This window comes from Blennius ocellaris (genome assembly GCF_963422515.1).
Source record: "Blennius ocellaris genome assembly, chromosome: 7".
NCBI lineage: Eukaryota > Metazoa > Chordata > Actinopteri > Blenniiformes > Blenniidae > Blennius > Blennius ocellaris.
The window spans coordinates 10,454,231-10,482,208 of NC_137656.1; the positions used below are offsets into that span (position 1 = coordinate 10,454,231).

General features: G+C 42.3%; 1 protein-coding gene across 2 annotated transcripts; it reads left to right on the forward strand.

The window, feature by feature from the left end:
* hsd17b4 (hydroxysteroid (17-beta) dehydrogenase 4) lies at window positions 1–27,928 on the forward strand. 2 transcript variants are annotated; one of them, XM_080499282.1, is made up of 25 exons: window positions 1–132; window positions 503–556; window positions 1,639–1,746; window positions 2,325–2,384; window positions 2,538–2,559; window positions 2,756–2,802; window positions 3,078–3,162; window positions 5,137–5,324; window positions 7,632–7,723; window positions 7,922–7,946; window positions 8,113–8,241; window positions 13,654–13,751; window positions 19,371–19,483; window positions 19,718–19,841; window positions 20,108–20,159; window positions 20,942–21,013; window positions 22,657–22,760; window positions 22,881–22,946; window positions 23,361–23,430; window positions 23,564–23,670; window positions 24,556–24,642; window positions 24,755–24,841; window positions 24,935–25,070; window positions 26,048–26,175; window positions 27,379–27,922. In XM_080499282.1, exons 1-25 carry the CDS (start codon window positions 81–83, stop codon window positions 27,466–27,468), a joined length of 2,196 nt encoding a protein of 731 aa, XP_080355408.1. In that variant the 5' UTR covers window positions 1–80; the 3' UTR covers window positions 27,469–27,922. The 2 variants fall into 2 exon arrangements, with proteins under 2 accessions (XP_080355408.1, XP_080355407.1); XM_080499281.1 differs by having other exon boundaries at window positions 24,755–25,070; window positions 27,379–27,928.
* The last annotated feature ends 50 nt before the right edge of the window (window positions 27,929–27,978 follow it).

Below are 27,978 nucleotides of genomic sequence, written 5' to 3' on the forward strand. Positions count from 1 at the left end.
AGTTCACTGCGGACTGCTTCGGGACTGCTGCAGCCACTTCGGTGTCTTCTGTCTCCTACCAGCAGCGATTCCTCCCAACAATGTCTCTGTCCTTTGAGGGAAGAGTCGTGCTCGTCACCGGGGCTGGAGGAGGTAGAGTAGCAGTTTTCACGGCTCTCACAAGACGTTAGCTTTTCTAACTTTAGCTCTTTGTGCTAACCTGCTAGCTGAGAGTTTATGTGATAAAAGTCAGCAAAGAAAGTGATCAAAGACAACGCGGGAGTTATCATGTATATCTTTGTACAGACCTTTACGTCTCGCGGTTAATGTCACGAATATCTTTGATCCGCTGCACATTTTTAATGTTATTAGGCTTTGTTTAAAACCCTACTGGGGGCAAAGTGCAGCTGCTGCAGCAGAAAGTGTGTGAAAGGGCGCCTGCAACAACATGACAGCAGTGCTCGTTTAGTGGCGTGTTTTCTGCACTGATTCTCTCTCTCCCCCTCCCTCCCTCCCTCCACAGGCTTAGGCAGAGAATATGCCCTGGCTTTCGCTGAAAGGGGAGCCTCAGTAATAGGTAAAATAAATATATGCATCCCAAGATTAAAAGTTGCAGTGCAATACCATTTATATTTGACCTCTGTTTTGAAAGTTGACTTGGCATTCAACCCATCCTATATTTGACACGCTACACTTTTTAGTTACCATTCTGTTTTGTGCAATACTGTATCTGCATCCTCAATAACATTTTGAAACATTAGAATTTGTTCATGTTTTCACTGGAGGGAGAATGCCACGTCCTCCAAAATCACAATATTCAGACATTACTGTATAGCCTATTCAATTAAAATGTACTGCCTGTCACAGACTGCCATGCCTATGCAATTTAAACAGCTTGTAGCTGAAGTTTGTAACGGGTCAGGTTAAGGAGACCTACTGAAGTTTTGTTTGTTGTTGTTTAGCCTTCTAGTTGATTAAATGTACGTACCATTTAACAGCATTTTCAGTATGCATGTGTCTACGTACTGTTGCTCAGGGTGACTCTAGAAGATTTTTCCCAAGTTTCATCCACATAGGCTTTTCAGTAATCCTTAAAATGTTTTATTCTAGGTTCATCACACTTGCACATACATTAACGCATTAGTGACTTTTAGCTGTGAAATATGAGATCATTAAAGACTTGCAGATCATCAACAGAATGATGTACTATTACAAACGAATGGTTCAAAACCTTACAGTGAAGTATGGGTACGCGGATCCAATATACCGACACTCATGAACACTGAAATGGGGCAGTGAGGTCCATATAATGAGGGACAACAAAAGCTCTGGTATCAGACACCCTGCATGGAGGTATAGAAAAATCTTATTGCTACTGAGGGATAATAGATTTGGATAAACTATACCTTAAATGTCTCGAATAAACACTTCTTATAGTGACATTTATAGGAGGCGTGTTGATTTTTACACTGTGTAATTCCGCCGTCAGTGCGAGCATCTACCCATTGCCAAGCAATAACTCTGTCTGCTGTCCGCCTCAAACCTGCTCTTAACTCTGACAAGGAATCAGGCCACACTCATCTTTTATCCTAATCAGTCGTGGAGAATTGCAGAACTCACCCCATTATTGCTAATCTTTTCCTTCTCGTTGCAATAAAGTGAATGACCTTGGGGCAGACACTAAAGGGGGTGGAAAGAGTTCTGCAGCTGCTGATAAGGTGGTGGAGGAGATAAGAGCGAAGGGAGGAAAAGCTGTGGCCAACTACGGTGAGAAGTCTGGACTATCTTTTGTCTCGGCTCTTCGGCCGTTCTTTCTCTATTTGCTTTTGTTTCACACTGTGTGCCTTGTAATATCCGTTTTAAGCAACGGTCCACTGAAAAACAATATGGATTTTTGTCTGTTCAACACGAACGCCAATGAGGCCATTTGTGAGTGTTGGGGACAAATATATCCTGGTTTGTTCTCCCTCCCAGGTTCATAGAATAAAACTGCTTGTTTCATTGGTGATTTTTTAATTTTTTAATTTATTTTTTATTTTTAACATGGCAGATGTCTTTGAGGCATCCATTTTTATCAGAAATGGTTGTGAACAGTAGTCAGTATACACACTTTACATGCACTCGTACTGAGAACGTGAGGGAGTGTTGGGAGTAAAAATGTCTGTTCTTTTGTTACGATGATCCTGCATATTGTGTCTCTCTGGCAGTCAAACCCCCACCTGGATCATGTCTATAAATAACCCTAATAGATGATTTATGGAGCCCTGTTTCATACTATTTGAAATACACTGTTCGTCAGATGTAAAAAAAAAAAAGATAAGTTTGTCCTTGTCACTCACCCACAGATTCAGTAGAAGATGGAGAAAAGCTGATCCAGACTGCACTGGATTCATTCGGAAGAATAGGTGTGTAATGTACACATATTTGTATCCAGTGGTCATGAAGGCTTGCACTGTACTTTCACTCTGTGTATGCAAATATTAATCATTCTGATTAGAAAGTGTTTACAATATTATTACTGTGGTTCATTAAATCTGCCCATGTGCCTTTTGTTGCAGATGTTCTTGTAAACAATGCCGGGTAAGCCATTTCACAGCAATAACCACACCTTTTTGTCTTTTGGGTTAATCACAAATTCTTTTAGAATGATCATTTGCTTGCAGTTTCCATATTAATGGGCGAGTGGGCTGCAGTTTTCATGCAAAGGAGAGCCCTAAGTTTTGGCTCTCACTCTGGGAAAAAAAACTGAAACCCTTTTATGCTCTTCTTTGCCAAGGATACTTCGTGACCGATCATTTGCCAGGACGAGTGATTTGGATTGGGGTAATTGAATTATGTCTTCTCCATACATTCAACTCACTCTCATTAACGCATTTGTTGGTTTGTTTGGCTCGACATTGTGCTGTATGTGGAGGAATATGTTTGTTTTTGGTCAAATATCTTATGTTTGAAATAGCAGATTGTCTGCGTGGGAGTTGGAAAATTGCACTGCAAGCTGGACCTGTTCCACGCTGTTCCAATGTAAAACAAAACAACAAAAGTGTGTAAGATTTGTGTGTTGGTGTTTACTGTGGTATTCCTCTTCCTCTGCTCTCCAGACCTGATTCAGAGAGTTCACTTGAGAGGCTCCTTCCTGGTGACTCGAGCTGCCTGGAACCACATGAAAAACCAAAAGTTTGGCAGGTGGGAAACACAAACACGTCTAGTAGGAACTATTGACGTGGGTGAAAACTGTATCAACCTGGTATGACGTGGGTAGAGTTTTTATAGATCTAGCAATCTTACAGTACCCAGACAGACTATTGTTAGACTATAAAACAAAAAAAAGATGCATCAGTATCGCATGCTGTGTGGTAAAGACTGACTGAGACTCAAGAAAAAGTACAGAAAAATGCACGTTGCATGGTTTCACGAGTTCAGGGATAGAGCTAACATCGATACAATATTAATTTAGTTGCATGCCACTTTTTAATATGTCTTGCTGGACTGGTTTCTTGTTACATTATTTGGAGATAAAAAAAGGACACACTTGTACAGCAACAACTTCAAACATACTCCCTCACCCATCCAACTGCTGTGTCATTTTATCTCAGAGTCGCCAGGTGCTGGAGCCAATCACAGCTGATCTGGCAGGGTAACAATCAGGAAAGGTTACCAGCCCATTACACGGAAAATAAACAGAGACAGACTTGGATTCATACCTTCAGGCAATTTAGAGTCCTCAATGAGACGAAAAGTTGCAAATATATATACTATATACTATACTATACTATACTATATACTACAATACAAAATGTAGTATATAGAGAAGAAATCTCAGTGAGAAATTCCCACTATGAGGTGAGAGCTTGAACCACTACTTCCTCATGCGACCAACAAATATGCAAATCTCCAAAAATAAAAGAAGTCATGTTTTGGACTTGCAGGCTGACGGATTAAAAGCAGTTTGAAATGATTGCTCTGCAGGAGTTAAAATGGCCACTGCGTTTTTCTTTCTTACATGGTGGAGCTCACATCATTAAAGAAACTTCTTCTCGCAAGTCTTTCAGTCTAAAATGTATTTTGGGAAATTCTTCATCTCTGGCATCAGAAGCAATGGATCCAATGTACAGTACATTTTGATTTAAAGCAGAGACATAGCCAATCCAGGCTGTATTGATCCAGTTCTTTAAAAACATCATCGGTTGCTTTTGCAAGCTGATATCCAGTTGCACATTTTTGCATCATAATGTGAAAAGCACTGCACGTGTGTTACTGCAGGTAACAGGCGCCCTTTACAAGAGCACGCAAGCCGCGCCACATGAAAGGTAAACAATAGCACATAAACTCTGAAGGGACATTCAGTCAAAAGTTTCACAGTTGCAAAGTCGCGTCTCACTGAGCAGAAAACGGTAGCAAATGGTGCCGTCGCTTTCAAATCAAGGTTTCGCTGTAAAAATATTACAGTTCATTGTTGAGAGATGTCATTCCAGATCTAGCCATGTTTTTATTTCAGTATTTTGCTGTGCTCATAGGCGGTTCTAAAATTCAATCTCTGTGTGCAGTCACCCCAAACAAAAGTTTCTGGTGCATTCAAAGGTAAAGCTGAGGCTTTAGGAAATGAAAAGGCGACAGCGTCATGGCAGGACTCTCCTGCAAAAGCATATTTGTCATCTGCATCTGGTCCCTGATGCAACAGTTTTATACTCTGATGTAAAACGTGACAGATTCACTTTTCATTGTGGTACTTGATTCTCTAAAAGGGATCTCAGTAATTGAACTGTAGCCTTAAGCTCATAAGTAACCGATTTATTTGTTTTTTTTGATGAAAATCTCTCATCACTGCTACCCTGATGCCTCTTGCAGTTTACAGTGTTTCTACTGACTAGTGTGACAGCAATTTTCAGTTTTCTTCTACAGTTAATGCCATTGATTGATCAGTACTGTTGTGTGAGTGAGATCTCAAGAAAATCTGTCAGTGCCAGTCTTTGTGCTTGCTGTGCTTCAGTATGTGTATTTCTGTATAATCACACATGCTGATATTCGCTCTTGTAACGGTAAAATGTATGGAGAACCCGCCTGCCAATCGTCCTGTTGCTTTGCACAGGCCTATCCTTTCATGTGTGCGTCTGCCTCCGTCTCCATGGCAATGGATTGCATTTTTGTTTCTGTGGCCAGGATCATCATGACGACTTCAGCCGCGGGCATCTATGGCAACTTCGGCCAGGCCAACTACAGTGCTGCCAAACTGGGCCTGGTAGGGCTGGCCAACACCTTGGCCATCGAGGGCCACAAGTACAACATATACTGCAACACTATTGCTCCTGTTGCTGGTTCCCGCCTCACAGAGACCGTCATGCCCCCAGGTAATCACAGTGGGTAAACAAAAGAAACCACACATAGTTTGTCCATACGTGTGTGGTAAGTGGGCTCACTCAGACAGTAATTTATTTATTTTTTTTTTGGGGGGGGGGGGGTGACATTTTTTTTTTTCTTTTTAAGCACAGCTGCATAATGAAATGCCCCTGTAATGTTGATTTGCAAAATTCGAGGCAACAGCTCTCCCGTTTGACATGCAAATTTGTCATCTAATATTCAAGAGCTGTGTTTTTCTTGGCTCTTCCCACAGCCATGATGAAATCGTGCACCCTGTAAGTGCTTTAAAAGTTTTAATGTGTCAGCCCCTGATTTAAACGGGGCGGCTCTGGCTCCCTTTGTTTTCCTCTAGGTGTTCGCTGAACTTCCAAATATTCACTCAAAATGTTCTGAGTTAACTAATGAAAGGTGTTACCTCCTATGGCAGTATTTCTCATGGCAGAATGTCATGTTGATAACTCAATACCTGACATAAAGATGTTGAGGTTGCAGTTATTATCGAACATTCAGAATGAACTTCGTGACCCTAAAAAGGAATTGAGCAGCACATGACTGTGAATCTTTTTCCAACCTTGGTATGTGCAAACATCACGAGCATATTGTCAACGCTCTATGACTGCAGCTCTGTTGACAGGGGTATTAAATGACAAATTAAAGGAATGGCTTTGCTGCCCTGCTGTGCTGGTCTACAGTAGCATCTGTCGCACCGCACCGCGCCAACTGTCTCAGGAAGGCCTCACCTTAGTAAATGACTCACTTCAATATGCTGCCTTTCAGCGACTGCCACTTAAAAAAAAAAAAAAGACAAACCACAAAACTCCTCTTGCGGTGTGCAGCAGAGTAGAATGGCTCATATCCCTACCACCAGGGTACAGATATTTTCAGCACACATATGGTGCAGGGCGTTTAGTCTTTAACAGTTCAGTCAGGGATTTAAAAGCTTGCACTGTGTTTGACGTCTGACTATTCAGACATGTTTATTAATGTGGTTAAACCGTTATCGACGAAGGGACTGTACTTGGTAATAGCCAGGTTTCTTCTTCTTTTTTTTTCAAGTGCGTATCCATGAGGGGAAAGTCTTAGAATAAAGCAAGAAACATGTGCATTAAACATTGAAATAGGCCTTGCCGATAAACCGAAAATTTACCGAAACCAAAATTTACGAACATTTCCAACGTCATTTTGCCCATGTTGGTATATTTGGTGTTTAAAAAAAAATGAAATGTTAGTTTTGAGTGTGTGTAGGTAGCACGTCCCTTAAGACGCGGTACTGCGAGAGAGACGTGACCCCACCTCTTCCAGTCGAAACAAAAATGAAGAGAGGCGATGGAGGACAGTTCAGAAGTTGTAGCGGCTGAAAGTTGTAGAAGCGATCGACGCAAATCGTCCGTATTTAGAACCAGGGGGCAGAGTGCGTCACTCTGGACGTGAAAAGTCATTTTACACACAAACTATGTAAGTTCTTTCACGAGAATTAGGTTAGATTGGTCTTTTTTTTCATATCACTGTGGAGAAATCCCGCGTTTTCAAGTGCAATGCAGACAAAGTCACGGGTGTAATCCGCTCTGTCTCATCTCATTTCAAGTAATCTGTCCTTATCAGCTCTTTAATAAATCTTAACTAAAAGTATTTAATTTGTATTTTCTTCATTTATTTTCAGACAGTGTAGTTTTACAGTCCTTTTAAAGTGGCAATAAATAGGTCCAGGGGAGTCATAGTATCAATATAACTGCTACATCTAGTGGCCAAACATTTTTTTTGTGCAGGGGGCACAGTGGAGTAGTTATCGTCCATTTATCGGTATCGAGGTGAACTGCTCTATATACCGTGATATTGATTTGAGGCCATATCGCCCAGCCCTACATTGAGGTGTGTTAAATTCAGGAAATCTTGATTTCTGGCATTTGAGTGTTGAAGAACATTTCCAAGTATTAAAGTATTTTTCTCTTGTATAAATCTGTATCTTTGCACATGTTGTGCCAACTGTTTCATATTTCTTCCATCAAGTGATACATTTTACATTTGATTTTGCTGAATGAGGAGCTGCAACATGTTTTTAATGATCAACAAATGAGACGCTACTTGTCGTGACGCTGCTGTCGTAGGAGGACAAATGCTTGAAGCGTGTCAAACATCTCAGGCTTTGTAAATCTCATATTCTTATTATGAATCAAACAAACATGGCAACATACAGTAACAATCGACGCTTTGTTGCCCTTCAGTGCAGTTGTAGGACAGATGCAGTGCGGCGACAGTAAGATGCACTCACTTGTCTGTGCATATGTTGTTTTATTTAGATATGGTTGCTGCTCTGAAGCCGGAGTATGTTGCGCCTTTGGTCCTCTGGCTTTGTCATGAGCGATGTCAGGAAAATGGAGGATTGTTTGAGGTATGTAGGAAAAAAAAACAACACACTTTTTCGTCAGTAAGATGACTGCAGTCCCTCTCTCATACTCTCACTGTATCTCCCCTCCTCGGGTCTTTGTTGGCCGTAACATACTACTGGCATATCCAGTTTCCATGAAGACACAATATTTATTTAATATCTGTGTGTTTGCTCATCTGCTCATGTTTCTTCTCCTCTGAGGTCGCTGCTGGCTGGATTGGTAAATGTGAGTTCATTTTTTTATTTTCTTTCCCGGAGGAAATGTCTGTGTGCATGTATAATATTCATTAACCTCTGGTTCACTAGTACTGTATGCGTGTTTGTTTGTTTTTCTCTCTCTCCCATTTCACTATGCAGTGACCCCTTTTATTTGTGTGTGTCCATGTGTGCAGTGCGATGGGAGCGTACTCAAGGCCATACTGTGAGACAAAAGAACAAAGCCATGACTCCCGAGGCAGTCAGAGACCACTGGGACAAAATATGTGATTTCACTGATGCCACCAGGCCTTCGAGTACGCAAGGTCAGTGATGCAATGAGCAACCTACCATCTCACTCACTCGGTAACCTACAAGTGACATGTGCTTGCATGCTTATATATATATAAAAAAAAAAAAAAGTAAACAGGCATTGATCAAACTTATTCTCTAGTTTATGAGTTTGAAGCAATGTTCATCATTTCCAACATTGAACTAAGCCATCCCAAACAAAATACACAGTGAACCCCTTTTGTGATTTGAATATGGCTTCATATTTTCCACACTAATAATTTGTGCTTGGCTAAATGTACCGTGATGCATCTTGGATCACTCGTGGTACTTTTCTCTCCAGCTTGGACCTCACCAGTAGCTTTTAAGCTCTATGAGAGATTCAATGCAGCGGCAGAAATTTCCCCGTCGTCTCTATCGATAATGATCTGCAGTGAAGACGCGTCACTTCTGAAACCCAGGATGTCCAATGTGTAGTCCGCGTGTAGATCTTTGGTGTGGTTCAGTTCAGTTCAATTGAAGTCGAAAGGCAGAAAACAAATCAGAGTTAATTACATGGGCCGAGACTTGCTTTTCATAGGGACACGGTTCGCTTGTTTCATCCACTCCAGGGTTCGCACTTCCACAAATAGATTGCGCTAACACACTAATCGGACCAAACCTGACAATTGTGAAAACACTTTTAGGCAACTCGCATCCTTACACCCAAGTATAATGCCCCGTAGCGAGAGTTGTGCAAGTGCAGTTCAGACTGGGTGGCATGGTGGAAAGTATTTGCCAATGATCAGTGTATCATCTTGGTTGTAGCAGGCGAGGGTCTGCAGTGCAATCTCAGTGGTAAATAGGCTGCCATGTTAATGCAGTCGACATGGCAACAGTAGTACCACTGTGCGCTGACGGTAAAAAGGCTTCACTTCAGACAGTGTCAATATTTTTTGTGATTTTTTTGGATTTTTAATAATCTAACTCCTGATAACCACATGTTTGATTTGAATATGTGATGTAGTCCAGATCGTTTTAGAGAAAACCCCTGCAAAGAGTTTAAAGCCACAACTGAGTGTTCAATTTTCTTCTAAGAACCAACGGTCACCCTAAACGCTGGAAAGGAGCACAGCGTTTGAACCGATTTGAATCATTCCATAGTGATAACATATCAAACAGCCCTATGCACACAATATACTGTATGTATGCACGACCACACATGCCTCTCAGGGACACATGTTAACCTAATATGCATGTCTCTGGCTTGTGGGAAGGAGAAACCCACATACGCCCTTGACAAATTTAACCAGAAAGGTGATGGTGATAAACCAGTACACCATGTTGAAGCCTTTCTCCATTCTCTCTCTGAAATATTTTTATTCTTAAAGTCTTATGCAGAGCCCTCTGAACAAAATCATTTTTAATTATCACCACCTGCTTCGATTTGAAGCCCAGTTTATAAAAATAGTTTGATCTTGAGTATAAAATCCCACATTGTATAAAAAGTGGATGGATTGATTGCTCTTGACTTGACGCTTTAATTGTAACCAAGGACTGTTGACATGGACAAGCTCGCTGTCTCTCCCTACCACGAGGCAGAAGAAGTGCCTTCAGACTACTTTATAAATAGAACTATTTAATTTCTTTGTTTATTGAATATTTTATTCTTTCCAAGACGTCAGGCGAGGATCTCCCGCCCCCTGCCTCTACTGACTGCACGTCACTGTCGCATATAGGGTAGCCAATTAAGTGGCTGAGTGTATATAATCTACATTTGATCCCAAAAAGGTGAATTTGATGCATTTTGCTGTGACTAGTCATTTTTTTGTGAACATGGGTATTTCTTCTCGTGCCTGGAGATATGTTACTCAGACTGTTTTCACTCAGATCTTTTATAGTGGCCCGATCAGACTTTCACACTTGTTTGTCTCGTTCTTTGTTGAGTCAGAATAATTTCAGCTGCAGATTGTTGCATATCTACAGTTTGGCCTTTGGCTTTTAAGTAGGCGGATCTGCTGCTGCTCTAAGGGAAGTGTTATCCTTCGTGTTTGAATTGAAACTTTTTCGCTGGAACAGATCTCCAGCGTCTTAACAGGGGTATTTATAAATAATGCAAAAACCCCTCGTCTCCTGTGGGTTTGCTAAGTCGAGAAGCTGTAAAAGCATCATGCGAAGAAGCTCTGTGGTGAAAGTTGGGTTAAACGGGATATGGAACGTCGTCTTAAAAATCACTCAGTTCAGTTTCCTCACAGAAAGTCTTGAAGATGCTTCAAATTTGCCAGTTTAACAGCAGCAGTCAGAAGTCCTGCTCTAGGCAGTATTGTTAAAAAATGTTTTGAGAACAATAACATTTGGCAAGTACACTTTTGCACAATCTGTAGGAAAATGACTATTTTGACCTCGTCCTAATATGTATACAAATGTCCAACTCTAAGCTGCATAAACGCGAGTGCTTATCAGGTGATGTGCATTTGTGTAATGAGGCAGGGCATGTCATAAGGAGATCAACACCGACACCATGACATTGAACTATGCAGATTCTTTCAAAAGAGAGATTCGTCTGACTCTGAAAAGTCAAATGCCGCATGCTTCAAGTCACAAAGATATTGGGTCGTGATCACAGAACTTTCAAACGTTTTGTTATAAAAATTGACTTTCAGAGATTTATGGATGATCAAACGTGAAGCTGACATGAACCCATTGTCCTTCAGTTCTGGCAGACAACGAAACTGTACCTGGAGGAAATACAAGGTGTTCAGGGCTCAGTGACATGGCCAAGGAAGCATGAGATCCCACCTTCATTGAAAAAGACACAAGTGTAAAGGTCAAGACTGGGCCAAGGGATATTTGAAGACAGACTTTTCAAAGATGAGCGAGTTGGACCTTTTCACGTTGAAGGTGGCCCACAAAGCTCCCAGAACTAATGGCAGTTTTTAGAGGACGCTTTCTTCAAGCTGTTGAACTGAAAGCAGCTTGTATGATATTTATGCTGGATAATGATTTTATGTTGTTTTGTTTGCATCAGTAATTCATTTTCTTCATAATTGGCGTCAAGGGGTTAATAATTGTGCACACAGTTTATTGTTATTTCTAATCTCTGTACTAATCAGTTCCCCCAAATGTTTCAAATTATTACCCATTTTAATGGGTTAACTTTGTCCAGAAATAACAGTTTGTGGTTAACTGGTCTCTTCAAATTGACTGTAGGTGCTAGTGTGTGTTTGTAGGGGTGGATTGGCAACCTGCCTTCCCTGTTACTCAACTTGGATCCGCTCCAGTCTTCTGCGACCCTGAATTGGCTAAAATGCTATCGAAGATACTGTAAATTGGCTTGTATGCTCAAAAAAAGATTCTATGTTATGTTCTATTTAGTACAAAATTACATGTGAACAATGCATAAACCTGCTATAGGTACAGTAGTATATTCTATAAAACGCATTGATTGCTTTAACTTTAAAGTCAATTATTTTAGTGAGTCCTGCCAGTTTTCCAAAGTAATAAACTCAACCTAAAGTGAAAAGAAAAGAAAGAGTCAACCTTTGGGAATATAGACTAATCTTTTTAAGGGTTTGACAAATGCCAGTTTTAACGCGTTGATGTGTTTCATTGATAGGCTAGAAAAAGATTAGTTATTGCTTAACTTTGTGCTCAGTCACTGGTGTCATGAGCATCTTGTGAGTGGAACCACATTCGGAGATTATCCGAGCAAAGAATTGAATATTTGTAAGAGAGAGACAGAGGCACATGGTCGGTGTAGTCACCATTTAGTCACAGTACGACGGGAGCTTTCGTGTTGGTGAGAACCTTCTGCATCAACATGAACTCAGCCTTCAGCCGCACGAGTCCTATTACTATCAGCTCATCTGTATTTACAGTGAGTTTGGTACCAACAAAGAGAGAGGACCAGATGGTGTTCGAGATCAGGCGAGGCAGAGGGAAGAAGTCGCGGTGAAAACAATGATGAGCATAAACAAGTGCAGCTTGGCTCCAGCAAGGTCTCATGCAAAGAAATTGGGTGGTAAATGTTTATTATTACTTCTCATCACCTCCTTCAGCTGATCCTTCTCCTTCCTCCTTCGCTAGCTGATCTATATTCGAAGAGAGGGCGACGGTGTCAACATTAACTGTACGGGAGTGACGCTCCCACAGGGTGCTTGCCGGTCTCATTAGCATGGCTTTGTAGTGTCTCTTCATTTCTAGCTTATTACAGGGACTTGTTGCTGCCTCTGTTGAATAACTGCCTGCCACTAAGTGATGGTAATGAGTGGTCCTGGGTTTTTTTTTCTTCTATCGAATCCTGTTGCTCACTTGTCCCTGCTGTCTTCTCTGTACGTGCTTGCTGTATCTGTCGAGGCATTTGCTTCTACTGTTACCTGGGTGAATATATTTGTTGTCTATTTTTAGGCCGAGACTGAGAACACAGTCAAAACTCGGGTCTTAAGCATGTAAATAGAAGTAAACAAGAGCAGTGGTCTGTTCTTGACGCACCTGGATCTCGCACCGGCTTGTTTTGAACATGGTCATGAATCAGCACGCGTAGGATTAAAATGTGTACCACGTGTCCATATTTCCTTGGGATTTTATCAAAAAAATTTAAAGATAATATATTCTCGAGCTGTTACAGCTGGGGGAAAAAAAATACAGGTTTAACTGTCGTCATCTTGACGATTACTCATCACATTTAACCCTCGAAAGAACATCATCGGTTATATGAGACGCGGTATTTTACAGCCACAAAGAAACCTTAATGTTATAATGGCATAATTTAACATGAAGGCAATCACATTACTGGTATCAGAGCGGAGGATCATAGTTTAATCTCTGCAATAAAAATCTAACGCAAGTGCTACTTTATATGAAATCAAACCATTGATTCTTAATAACGTGGCATTTAAACAACCATTTGTGAGATTTTAAATGTAACCCTTGCACTGACTTTCATCTAAATTTTTGAATTATATGCTCAGTTTTCCCCACAAAGTCATTGAATCTGACATGAGATATTGGATATTGTTCTTTTCAATATCGAGAACTCAGTGACAACATTGTGTTTCACACTCGTGTTTGAAATGGGCTCCTGATGAACTTATGTCGGCTTTAAATTTCAGAGTGAAAATGATTGTTTTTACAGATGAAACCTGATAATTGGTCCTCTAACTCTTCACAAAAACACCAACAATAGATTTTCTTTTTATTCTTCGAGGAATGCATCTCTCTGCGCCGCGGGTGACTAATGACATCCGATTGTAGTTTTGGCTCCACTTTTCTCATCAAATGAGATGTGTGAGAATATCAGAGTGTCGAGGCGTGAAGTTAACTTGCCGAGCATCAGCAGGCTCACGCCAGCTGGCCGACACAGTCCTTAGGTTTGAACTGTATATCTCTCCGTGACCTGCAGCATCGTACATTTGAATGAAGACATAATATAATCACAGCTTCTGTTTGGATCTCTTTCTTGTGATCAGAATCTCTGCAGTCAATGGTGACTGTGCTGTCCCAAGTCGATGCAAATCCAACAGCGGCAGCAACAACCTCCGCAGCCGGAGGATCAGCCATGAATCCTGTGAGTACCGACGGCAGTTTCTCCTTTTCAAGATTACAGTGATCGCGAAATACGTCGGACCGTCGGCCATTACCGATAAAGGGAGATTAACGACGAGGGGGTGCAGGAAGTTCCTGGTGCCTGTCAGAGCAAAAAAAAATGGCACGTACTTTAGTTGTACGTGTCGTGTTGGTTTTAAAATATTCTGTCCATTTATGTTTGCATCGGGTTAAATGTAGGACTACGTTTAAATGTGTTTTAGTAAATTGTGTTCTGAATTAATGCTATGTAGTGTTGTGGAAATAGGCTGAAAGAAATCTAGATTAAAAGCTGGTTTTCTGTCAAGCTTCAGTAGTACACAATGAACACTGGCAGTTACTCGCTACAGCAGACGCTATGGTGACATGTGTATGACTTGTCAACACTTTCCTACGCATATTTTCAGTGACTTCACATCTATCTGTCCTTTTTTTTTTTTTTTTTTTTTAAATTTCCACCTGATTTCCTTACACTCAATCATTCCTCCTACACTGCCTGCAGTGGTGGCTGTAACGGTTGGCTGATGATGACTTTTGAAAGCTCGGAGCTGTAAACTCTGGCTTTTTTTGGAACGCGGTAACTCATGACTCTTTCATCCCACCACACTGTGTTTAGTCAGGGACAATAATAACCTCCCATAACGTACACGAGTACATTAATGTCTCCTGTAAATGTGAAATGGTGACACACCAAGCAAGTGTCTGCTCGGATTAGCTTTCCAAAGGCAACGTGGGAGAGATGTCGGGGCACAACGGCGCTCTGATGGCTCCCTGGATAGGTGCCCCTTCACTCTACTCCGTTCCCCACCAGCAAATCACAGAAAGTGAACTAGTTAGCAGCCCACATATGGCTGAGTTGTTTGAATAAAACATGGAGTAACAAGTAGAATTACATCACATGAAATAGTTATCCTGAGAAAAACAGCCACCAGCTTCTGCGAAGCGGCTCCAGTCGGGCTGCTTTTCCAGATATTTCTCCCTCTGTTGACCGAAACCGCGCTTATAAAATTGGGTTGTTGTTGCAAAGCAAACCCTTTGAATCACGCAGCTCGGAAAATGAAAGTTTATTGAGGGGGAGTGGATTGTTTACAGACTTCTGAAATATTACTTTATGATAATAATTGCATAGAGAAATAACACTATGCACTGCATTGATGTCTTCAGTAAGCATCATGGGGGTGTCCTGGTGGCCCATGATTACACTGCACTGTTTAATCAGCACCTTAAGCCATTATTAGAAAGATTTAAGCCACACAAATGTTCAAAACACATCCGTGTATTCAAGCTTGGTTTTAATTCGATTATTTAATTTACCTCCAGAGTTACAAGCTTGTCTTAATAAACACTATTATTTAAAACTACACATTTATACTAACATAACATTCTTGAGTCACACGTGAAAAGTGCAATAAATGAAACCCCAAATGTTTTATAGCGCAAACATGTCTAAAATAACTGCATGCTGCAGGATAAAATATGCTAGCGTGCAAATGAATAAAGCAACTCTTCCTTTTCACTTTCCTGGGAGACATTCACTCACAAGCCCCGCTTTCATGATATCATGCTTCAGTACCTACAATGTTAAATGATGTACGCTTACTGCCGGTTATCAGTGTCCTCTATGTGTGTGTGTTTGTGTGTTCCTGGACAGGAGATTTAGAGCCGAGACACACTGTAGCCTCCAGACAAACATCACCATTGTGGCCTCGGCTGACTTCACTTTGTGGCCTTTGTGTGTGTGCGTGCGTTTATGTGCACAGCCTGGATATTTGTGACACACACACACACACACACACAGTTCACTGGAGTGGTGTCCTCGTCCTTACTGTGGTATGTGGTGCATGGTATTGCTTAAGTTTTGGCACGCTCTGCTTCTGCGCTTGTATTTATGTCGTGTCGTTCACCTCTCCCAATGCAAAACTGTCCGACATGCCCGAAAAGTAATTTCTCTTCACATAGTTCAGCCGAAATGTCACAAGTAACATTATGTAGCAACGCAGATTGCACTCGTTGCATCAACACGTCTATGGAAAAATCAATGAGAGAAGGAACATGGTATCTTTAGTAAAAGCAGGCTTGACTTTCAGCTTGGTTCACCTAATAATAAATGGACAACCGAGAGAGTAGCTCCACCAAAGTCTTATTCAAACGAGAGGCATAAAGTTGCCAGCACGTTTTGTTTGTATCCATTTAATGTCAATGTGTTTGTATCGTTCGGAAATTCAGTATGTATTATAATTACGCGCAGGAATATTTGTCTTTTGAGAACAAATATTAAAAACAAGAATTGCATGACTAAGCTATCAATTATTTCACTAAAAATAACATTTTATGGCTGTAATATAATGCACAATGTAGCTTAAACTCTGTCAGGAGACCTGGGGATCCCACGCTGGGTGAAACTGAATGAAACTAGTCGTTAAACTCAAATGTTAAAACTTAGTCTAGTGTTTTTACTGCCGCATTCTTCCTGCACATATGACCGAGATGGCTTGACGAACTGAAATATCGGGGCTGTGGACTTGTCAAATGTGGAATGTGGGACTAATAACGCTTAATAACTAGCTGTTCTTCAATATTGCTGTGTTTTTGACTGTGCATGTGACAAACTCGGCTCACTATAGTGTCGTATCCAGTACTGCAATGCTCTTTTATTCCATTTTTAGATAGCTTTTCTATTTTGAAGATGATTTAAACAGTCAAGACAGGAAAGAAAAAGAGCACTGTTGTCATGCAAGAAAAATCCCACTCATCGCAAACTACATGAACAGAATCTTTTTAAGTAATTGCTAATCATGTCTCGATCGCAATTAATGCTTGCATATTAATGATGTGTGGATTTTTATGTGTGAATATGTTATTGTATATGCAATGCACACAGACACACACTGTCATCACACATTGATCTCTTTTTTGTGAACATGTTATGAGGACAATGCAAAAAAAAAAAAGAAAGTGCAACTACACATGCATCAAATACGATTTACATGAGATGTTTTTATCATTTACAATGTAAAGCAAACTGGCAGGGATGGCCATTTTTTTTGAGGAGAGATGGATAATGTATGAAGTTAAGTCATCCGCCAACACAACACCAGCAGGAAGCCCAAATATGGGCCTCATTTAGAACTCCAACTTAATTTTCATCCTCTATTTCCTCATCTCTTTACAAGTGACTAACTGCCTCCCACCTACACATTCCACCGCAGAGGTTTCGCTCCTCACATGGAGCTTTAATCTGTGGCCATATATGAGAGCATTTATTATTAAGTCCTCACCAAGTGGATGGGTTCTGAAAACACAATATTAAATGCCGTTTTAATTAAAATGGGCCACCAGAGACCCTGCTTTATGGTGATTTCCGACCATTGGTATATCGTGTGAATCACGCCGTTCTGCCGGGCAGTGTTGTTCTGAACAATATCCCGGTGCTTGTTACGATGAAAAATGAGCCACTGCAGGACGACTGCAACTGCAATGCTGCCACAGACGCGTGTTTATGTCGTACTCTGCAGGGTGTCTTTCAGTAAGTCGTTGCTTCGGTATAATGATACTAGTAAACATAAAGGAGCCCGCTGAACTGCAGTTTTCCAGGCATTTCCTGCTTTATTGGATTCATTCTTTTAATACAGCCTGATAATAGTGTAGATTGTGAGAAAGGTATGAGATTTGACTCTTTCCTTAATTGAGTCCAGCCTAAACAAGGTAACAGTAGTTGCATTCGAATACCAGTATTTCTGTGGTATTTCCGCCCCTGTGACAGAAGCACAGCAGTGAATTAAAAATTTTGTGGAGCTTCTCGAGTCTTAGATTATTGTATTTTTATGCATGTATGTGGTGAGAGTTTAACTAGTGTAGTAGCCACCGAGTACGTTTACAATGAGAACTCTCATACACAGGCGTAAGAAAGCTCGTAACCGTAAGTGTGGTAGTTTGAATCCCACTGCTGATGGGTCTTGGGGCCAACCTCCACTCACAACTGCAAGGAAAAGAAGCAATAGGCCATAAAACAGCGGGGGGGGAGGGAAGCGACCCTAAGTGGGGAACCACAACCCCCCCCCGGGTTTGGAACTCGGCTGTGAATGCAGACTGTCGCTGCCTCCTCTCGCCCTTCGCCCTTGTCATTAACACTTGATCACTGCAGCGGTCCGCCGGGGACTCAATGCCCACTTTCTGGGCGTCTCGTTAACAGAAGTGCAACCACAAATTGGACGTGGCTCAGTTCCTGGCCTCCCCACACTGGCCGCCGCTCAAGATCGGGATCCGTAGTAGTAAAATTGTGCTGATCGCTGAGAATGGGCCGGGCGGTCTGGCCCAGGAGTGCAACGGTTTGTGAACTGCTGATTCCTCCCAACTCCAGGAGATCCCACCGGTCCTCAAACTAATGACTCCTGGCAGAATCCAATGCCTGCTAACTATGAACAGAGGAAGTTTACTTTAATACTTTCTGATACAATGTTTTCATATTGCATGCATTTTATTCATTGTTTTTATGTCTTCTCACTGTTGCGTCCTTCTATACAGAACAATAAATGAAATATTAATATGACCAATACAACAATACCAATACAGTCATGTGCCAACGTGAACAATGAAATGAGCTTTGGCTCCTCCACTAATTTCTCATTTTGATAGTAGTCATGAAATCTTAATGCGAATGATCCCCTCTTTAAAAAGCAAAAGAAAAAAAACAAAAACAAAAACCTGTCAGATTGGGTGTTATTGGATCAAGACCACATTGTTCAGACGAGTAAGCGGTTTGAACACGCCAAAGGGAGTTAATAAAGTGTTTTTTAAACTGGCTCAAACTGTGAAGTTAAAAATTAATGGAGTGTAGAGATGGGCTGCTGGGTGTTGTAGTGGTTCGCACTCCTGCCTCTGTGAGAACATCCCCGATTCTTGGCTCATTGGCCTTAGCGTGAGGCGTTTGCATGGGTTTTCCTGTGCGCTTGTTTGTGTTTTCCTGTGGAATCGGGATTCCTCTGGATCTTGGGTGTCTCTTTGTGCTGGGCTGATGTCCTGATGGGCGTTTGTACCCGGGTTTTCTCCCAGTGCTGGTGATGGCTTCATCGCCAGCATAAATATGACATTGTTACTGTGGAGAACAATGATAAAGTTTATTCAATTTAGTTTTTTAGTTTAGATGCACTTGTAGACAGTTTGCATGAAAGAATAACTTTTTGAAGATATCCACTTATTAGAATTGGATGGTTAAGATATCACTATCCTCAGCAAAGTCTTTTTTATTACATTTTATGCAAAGAAAGATGGTTGTTTATTCAGCGGTGAGTACTGAAATGATCTATGAATGTTTTCTTTATTCAGATATTAACAAAATGAAACTTGCATAAGCTGTAAGCTGTGATTGAAGTCGTAAACTATTTTAAATGCAGGGTTTGTTTTTCACCCCTCAATGTGTTTTTGGGATTCTTAACAACGGGACTCATCTGTAATGTTGCACTAATAAAATGTGTTTTTAGAGTTTATAAGCGCCTGAGATTGATAGTCTGCCTGTTTGTTTGCAGGATTTTATCTATGTGGAACTAAACATCATGGTTTATTATGTGTTCTTATCTGCTTAAATTTTCCCTGTAATGCTCAGGCGCTGGCAGTGGGACAAAAAGTATCGACGTCCACGTTTTCCTTCGACCACGTGCAGTGCATCCTCTACGCTTTGGGCGTCGGCATGTCCACAAAGGACCCGGACCATCTAAGGTTTGCGTTTGTGTCTCTAAAAAAGAGGGCTCATGCGTAACTGTATTAAACGAAATATACTTGCTGCCTCATTTCTCACTCTGACCTGCTTGGAGATCAAATTGCTGGATTTTCTCCACACTGGCCTCTGCGGCCATCTGGGCCGTTATTTTTATTTTTTTTAATTTACCTTTCGTATGTAAACTATCCCCACGTGCTGCTTCACAGTTCACCAACGCTCACGTTTCCATGTAGGTTCTTATATGAAAACCATTCCGACTTCAGCTGCCTCCCCACCTTCGGGGTCATTCCCTCCCAGGCAGTCCTGATGGACGGCAGCCTGAGCTCGGTGCCTGGACTCAACATAGATCTCACTCAGGTGAGAGAACATTTCTGAACTTTCTGTCCACTTTCACGCTTGTGTTTGTACATATGTTGGTGCATATTTGTATCCGTATGGTGTATTTCCGTGTTGCACAGGAGACACACACACACACACACACACACACACACACACACACACACACACACACACACACACACACACACACACACACACACACACACACACACACACACAGAGCCCAAGCTACTGAAGCTATAAGACCTTGATTCGAATGTTCACCACATCTGGTCTTGTGTCAGGTGTTGCACGGGGAGCAGTATCTGGAGCTCCACAAGCCTCTGCCGACTTCAGGTATTTCCTCTCTGATGGAATTGCGCAGATAATTTCCCGTATACAAGCGTGGATCAATGTAGACCTTAGGCCTGTTTGAATGTAGTAGATATTCTGAGCTATGAACAGATGAGCTCTGCAGGTTTGTGCAAGCATTTTTTGTTATAATGCACCCAAAAACAGAAACTGAGATATTTGGGGATTTAACAATGGTGCAATGTGCTCAGTGAAGAATGAGAGCGGTGACTACACAAATGTTGCCCAGAATAAATATAAATGGTGCTGATGTTACACAAACAAAAATCTTCCAGATGATGATAAAGAACGTACATACCCACACACACCAGGTCAAGAGATCGGAGAAATACTCTGAAAATAAGAAATAGAAAATAAGCTGATGGCTGTTCAGCAGCCTCAGCCATGTGGGCCACGTTGCACCGGATCTCGAGCTTTATGTTCGAGTTCATGTTTGTGTTTTTCCCAGATAAATTCCAGACAGTCCACCAGAAAAGCCGAGTGGGTGAATGAACTTTGTACCGTTTGTACAGATATTTCAGAGACTCCAGTAGCCATTTGCATGTGATCTGCAGTATATTGAAAATATTTTTCAACCTACTTTGACTCTCGTTGGAAATATAAAAGGCATCGACTGACAATTGTGGGGAAAAAAAAACATTTGAATTGCAAGTGTTGTAACATGAATATATGGATTATTCACAGTCAGGGAAACATCGACAAGAAAGTATGAAGTACAGTTTAGTAGCCGTGTTGAAACTGTTTTTTTCGTTTTTCTTTTTGTTCAGGAACACTCAGGTCTGAAGCCACTGTGGCGGATGTGTTGGACAAAGGATCTGGAGCTGTTCTCCTCTTGGATGGTGAGGGTTTTTTTTAATGTTTTTTTTTTAGTCTTCAAAGTTGACGACTTCCATCATTCTCCTTCAGCGTCTGAGGTATTCATTTGTATTCATCACTTGAATGTGTCATTTTCCTGAAAGTTGCCTCTCAGTCTGAATTAATACAAGTTAATTTCCAGTCGGTGTCTGCGGGGGCTGAAGTAATGGACTGAGAACGGCTCGTATTTTCGTTTGACAATTCCATGGAGACGGATGATATTAGAAGCACTGTGATCTATAATTAATCCAACTTAAAACAAATAACATGGGACCTGAGGTTCCCCGAGCGCTCGCAGATGGGGACTTCTATGAAATTTCCTTTGGCTCTGAACCACTTCTGTGACAGTGAATATGAAGTTATTTCTGGAACGTAAGGTGGACTTACCGCACATGATCGACCTCCAGAATGTCTTCATCTTGGCCACAAGCTGAATAAGAATGAAAATGTATTGCGAATTGGATCCGACACCTGCAAAAAGTCTTCCTTTATTTGTCGTCGCGGTGACGGTTTGGGCTTCTGGGTTTCGAGCTTCGGTGTTATTCTCACTGTTGGTTGTTATTGTGATGTCGTGGACTGCACTTTGAAACACAAAGAGACATCCGCGCTCCGAGCTCATTCATAATGAAACAAAGAAGATGAATCTGCTGTATTTAAACTGGAAGGATGAACTGAATTTATTCAATAAGACGGAGCACAGTTTGAATGGACCTCACGGAAAATATGTTTATTTTCGTCTTTACAAAACTACACTTGGGAGGTGTATAAACACATCTTTCATTGCAAAACATTTATTACAAGAACAATGTGGGATCATGTGGATGAGTCATATTTGCTTCGTCTCTCGCCAAAAAAAACAAACATTTAGCAAAACAGTTTTCTTGTGGAGACTTTTAAAACAATCTGAAAATGTTATAGTGTCAGTTAGTGGTTGTCAAAGTGTTGATGTGTCGTCGCTGCAGAGAATGTGAGGGTCAGGAGAACGGCCGTCTCCCACCATAAAGTTTTCCTTTTTTTTTTTTTTTTTTTAATCTGCTGAAAATAAATACGTGAGGTGTCAACCTATCCCGAATTTCATCGAAACGCACATTTTTAGATCACAGTTGTTTGTAAGTGTAACAGAAAAAACATGAGTGGGGCTGTGCGAGGAACAATGTTTGATTGTGGGCGGCGATCATTAACTGATCCAATAGAGAGGTTTTAAAGTAAGGTTTACTTACATTGGTTTTGTTTAATGTCGAAAGTCCTTTTTCTCTTGTAAAAGAGAAAGCTTCATGTTTTCCCCCCCTCGAATTCACGAACTGAAGACATTAGAACAACCCGTTTACAATCAAATTAACCTCGTAACCTTTTGCTCTGTTTACGATGTCAAACTCCTATTTCACTCTTTAACAGAACACGACGGATCAGATCAGCATCGGATCTGTAAACTCAAGACATTTTGTCATTTAATGCAGAATATTTCCTTTCCGGGAGTTTTCCATGTACACATGCTTTTCTAGGCCGGCAGTTGGAGTTGGAGTGACGTTTAGTATGCGAGACCACACTCATGAAACGGCATTACTCTGCGAAAGCTGTGAAAAGTGTCTGTGAGGAGTCGTAGGTTTTCATTTGTGATGCTCTGCAGTGAACACCTACAGCGGAGACGAGCTGGTGTGCTTCAACCAGTTCTCGGTGTTTGTGGTGGGAGCTGGAGGCTTCGGAGGGAAGAGGAGTTCAGAAAAAGCCAAAGTAGGTTTCTTATCCGAGGCGTACTTCCAAAACCGCACAAGAGAAGGACGTCATTACCGACTGTTGTCTTACCCTCGATGTCATTTTTCAAATCAAATCCGTGTTTTTCCCTCCCTCCAGGCGACGGTGCCGCCTCCTAATCGTGCACCAGATGCTGTGGTGATTGATTCAACCACAAGAGACCAAGTGAGTGTGTTGTCTGTGGGTTTTGGTAGGGAATAAATCAGCCACGTCGATAGTGATGCGTGGATAAAAATAGGACATGTTGTTTTGTGCCTCGAGGGGTGGAATAAAAAGACTTAAGTTTTGGGACAAATGGGTGAAGGTGCGGCCAAAGTGTTGAACAAGAATGAAGAAATGCTGACTGACTGGATGATGCAGCAAAAAATGGAAAAAGGGGAATTACAAGAAAAAAGAAATGTCCCTGAAGCAATTTAAAATGACTGCAGCTGCATCACTTCAAAGACATTCTTATTTTAGGTATCTCTTCTATTGCCCTCATAATAATTTAATTCCATCCCCACATCAGTGTAAAGACGGTTCAGGGGTTTATGAATTAGATATTGAGCTAAACAATGTCTGTTCGCCCTGCGGTTCCAGGCTGCCCTGTACCGTCTGAGCGGAGACTGGAACCCGCTTCATATAGACCCCAGCTTTGCAGCCATGGGAGGTGAGGAGTCCGTCCATCCCCCACCAGCGTTGGAACTCGTTTCCCGTCGGGATGAAAAGTTTCCCCCCGGGGGAATCCGAGGTCCGCCGATGGCTTTCGATCTCACTCACACTTGAACTTCCTCTCTGGCCAGGCTTTAAGAATCCCATCCTGCACGGCCTGTGCTCCTTCGGCTTCGCGGCGAGACACGTCCTCAAGCAGTTTGCAGGAAATGACCCCTCCAGATTCAAGGCCATCAAGGTGAGCGTCGCCGGCTTATTTAAAGCTCCATGCTGGATCCAGTCGAGAGGCCCGAGAGGATTCCTCCACCTCATCACTTTTGTTTTGACAGCGATCAAGGCCTGTTGCCTCACGTCATGTGCCGATAGCGGCATTTTTCATCCTTAAATGTCTTATTTTGATTCAATTTAAAATCAAGGTAACCGTTAAGCGTTTTGAACTTGTTGATTTATTTCTCAATCCAGATACTTATGGGAATACTTCCGAAAAGAAGAAAAATGATCCTAGTCTCACTTCAAATCTCTTCTCTTGAGCTTGTTTCCTAATCGGTTTGAAAACAAACGGTTTTGTGTTCTTAAGTGCACCGACATCAGTGATCCGTCTCTCTGACTGGCTGAAGTCGCAGCAGCTCAATGCTGAACTCCTCGAGGATTTCGTCTAACCAAGGCTGAAAATGATCTTTACCACATCAGTTTTAAAAGTGCCAGACTTGTTCAAAGCTCCAGTTGCTGAAGAGATCAACAACGTAGGACTTTGTCTAAGTTTCTTAGCGTCTTTTAAAATGGCCATGGTTTATTTTTATTGACGTCACAATTGTGAGATGCACGTTTTTTTTTGTTTTTTTCCATGGCTCCTGTTTGGGATCATTTTACTGAGTGAAGCCGGTGCAGCGGAGCATCTGAGATGTCTGATCTCTGTCTCGGACGCTCCATTTCTCTGGGGCACGCCCTTAAATACCGAGTTACTTTCAAACGTCTTGCTTAATGGTATGCAATAATAATGTGGAATACATGCCTTCTTACCTTGAACTCACAGATTCACTGAGCAGATATCCAAAGCGATTTAGATCCATGGGTTCCAGCGGAGGAAATGTGGTCACGCCGCGCTCGTTTAATCTCTGTGCAGGTGCGTTTTGTGAAGCCGGTGTTGCCGGGTCAGTCGCTGCAGACTGAGATGTGGAAGGAAGGAAACCGAGTTCACCTGCAGTGCAAAGTGAGTGCTGATTACAGTCGTCATGAGAAATGAAATGGCTCCGTCTCCGTCTCCTCCGTCTCCTCCTCCTCTCTATTCCTAAATGGGTTGCGTGTTGCTGCTCGTCCCTCAGGTGAAGGAGACGGACGTCGTCGTGCTCGCCGGAGCCTACGTGGATTTACACGGCGCTGCAGACGCGCCGCCGGAAAGTCTCACTCAAGTACTTGGAGCTGAAAATACTTTACATCATCTCCGTCGACAAGATGACCTTTTTGTGATGGGTGTGTGTGTGTGTGTGTGTGTGTGTGTGCAGGGAGGCAGCCTGCAGAGCGAGCTGGTCTTCGCTGAGATCGGGCGTCGGATTGAAAGCTTGGGCTCTGAGCTGGTCAGGAAGGTGAACGCCGTGTTCGGCTGGGAGATCACCAAAGATGGCAAGACGGCGCAGTGGAGTACGTATAGAAATACAATAAAAACTGCATCGTGGTGGAAAACAAATGAACGCAATCCAGGTTCACTTTACAAGAAGACAGACATTATTGTGCCGATTCCATAAATATACACCCCCCCCCCCCCCCCCCCCCCGAATTAAACATTCATGTGAAATTCATGAGAAAAGCAAGAAAAACTGCCGCCTTTAGAGCAAAGGCAAGTTCCGGGGCGTGCAGGCAGCCGAGAGGCAGTTTACGAGATCTCACAAGGTTTAACATCTATATTTTATATACAGGAAATAATTAAATCGGTAACCTGCTGCATTGAACTTCGGGAAAACGAATGACTGGAAAAGAGGATTCATTGACAAAACCTATTGGAAAAGTTACGACGTGTTTGCATTTCAAGCGTTTGAATCCCTCTGCTGTGAGTCTCCGTCTTGTCTTGGTTTCGTTTCAGCAGCCGCAGCATCATTAGAGAACGTCAGGAGCAACTTGCGGGGTCGAATCGCGTCTTTGGAAGAACTCTGTTTCTTTAACAGCGGCTTATATTACGCATGTAAAAGAAACTAGTTGGCTTTAGGGTGTCAGTAATGTTGAAAACACAAAACATCCAGTCAAGCTGCATGTGCATTTGAAAAAAAAAAAAAAGTATAATTAAAAGTTAATAGTTGCCATTATAATGGTTATTTCTGTAAACTAAATTAATAGGTTTCATTCAATTTTCTTCAGATATTTGATTGTTAAAAAAACACATCAAATCAGACATAAAGAAATAATTGATTGTAACAGGTGAAACATTCCATTATAGTCTAGATTTCCTAGATTTCTTAGTATTTTCAGAGGCGAGCAGCCTCAAAATGAAATCAGTCATGTCGACTAATCCACCATTTGATCGCGCTGCTGTTTGTTTTATCAGACAAACGTAATCGAAGCTGCGGGAGAGTTTCACAACCTTTCTTTCATCCACCCCTTTCTTCTCGTTTGTCCTCGTCCAGCCATCGACCTGAAGAACGGGAGCGGCTCCCTGCACCGAGGACCTGGCGGCGGGAAGGCCGACGTGACCTTCGTCGCGTCGGATGAGGACTTCATGGAGGTGGTGCAGGGGAAGCTCAACCCTCAGAAGGTGAGGAAATCTCTTATCTTAAACTTTCGTAAAGCGTTCTCGTGGTGTTCCTGTACGGGGGGGGGGGAGAGAGACGGGAGAGCGTCTGAATCCCACTGTGATCGTCATGTCATGTCCTGCAGCTGTAGCTCGTCGCTGCGGTCACTCTGACACCGGCACCATTTCTCACACTGTCAGAAAATAATCTCGCACCGTCTGTGGTCACATGGCCTTCATTTTAAGAGCCTGGCTCAAAGAGATGACTACAATCTCCCGTCTGAAGCCGCCACACTCGCACAGCCTCTTCCATAACACTCAGATTGATTGGGTCTGAATGGATCTGTCATGTGACATTGTACTTAATTAACCTTTGCTTGAAAACATGTTTTTTTTGGAGGTTATTTTTTTTTTTTTTTGTGAGTTTCTTCCTGAAAACCTGCCAAAATACTTTCATTAAAAAAAAAAAAAAAAAAAAAAAAAAGCCATTTGGTCAGAATCCGGCCGCCTGGCGTACATTGTAATTAAGGCTAAAGTGCCTTGGAGGGGCCGCTCAGATGGTAACGGCTCCCCAGCTTGATCTCGTCATGTCACATAAAAGATGGGAGCCGCGATCCATCAAACCCGGCTCAGAAAGCACTCAGGCCCCGGTAATCAATCGCCGCTGCTTGTTATGTCCGCAGCATCTCATCTGTCACCGGCAGTGGCCGTCGTCGCGCCAGATTTATACGTTTCCCGCAGCGCCCGGTATTGATCCGAGGCACCGCGTGCGCTGCCGGAGATCCCTCGGGGCGGGGGGGTCTTCTCCCCGTCCCCGCCGCGATGAAAGGACCCGCGGGAGGAAGATTAGTCGGCGGAGTTGAGAAGTCCGCGGCTAACTTGTCGTCGAGGGTCACCGCGGCCCCGCCACGTCATCGATTTCAGACGAGCGGAGCCGCGCGACGCCGCCGGTAGACCGGTTCACCCGGTGAAAGGACGTCATGAATATGAATGTGCGTCCATTGTTGTGCCGCTCAGAACATCTCGGAGGGGGGGTGGGGGGGTTCATGGTCGCTTCTTGTTTCATTTGTATGAAGTGTCAGCCGCAGGCGTCTTGGCCCCGCCCTTCACTCACGGACTCAGAAAACCAGCAGCCGCAAGCCGGCGATGGAACAGAGGAACCTCGTGTTTCCTTAGGGGGGGGAACAAGAAGAAAATACTCAACTGTGTCTTTGTTGTCTTTGCTAGGCCTTTTTCTCTGGCAAGCTGAAGATCCGAGGGAACGTCATGCTGAGTCAGAAGCTGGAGGTCATCCTGAAGGACTACGCCAAGCTGTGAGCTCCTCAGCCAACCAATCGGACGTCTCCAGGAACTAATCGACCCGTCAGACCTCATCTGTCTGCTTTCCTGCTCCCGATTCCCCCGTATCGCTCTGTGTGTATGTGTATGCTTAAAACACTTTACATGCTGAGTAAATAAAACGTCTGAATGAATAAACTCTAATCTTAAGACTCCAAGAAGTCCGAGAGGAAACGGGAAGTTTTTCAGTCTTTAGCGGAACATTAATGCTGGTTATTTACAGTCCGTCCTTGCTAAACATTTACGGTTTAAACGTTAAAACAACTTTTGATTGTAATTAACTGACCAATCAGGAACGGTTTTATGTGTCCGATACTGTAATCAGCCCGGAGCAGTCATTAATAGAGATTATTCAAGTCATGAAAATAATGTTTTTGATGGATCATGAAATTTTAATATTCTTTGAAAATAAAAGTAATTCAGATAAACTGACCGGTTTTGTTTTGTTTGAAGCTCGATCCATAAGATATGGGAGCGAAGTGCCCTTTT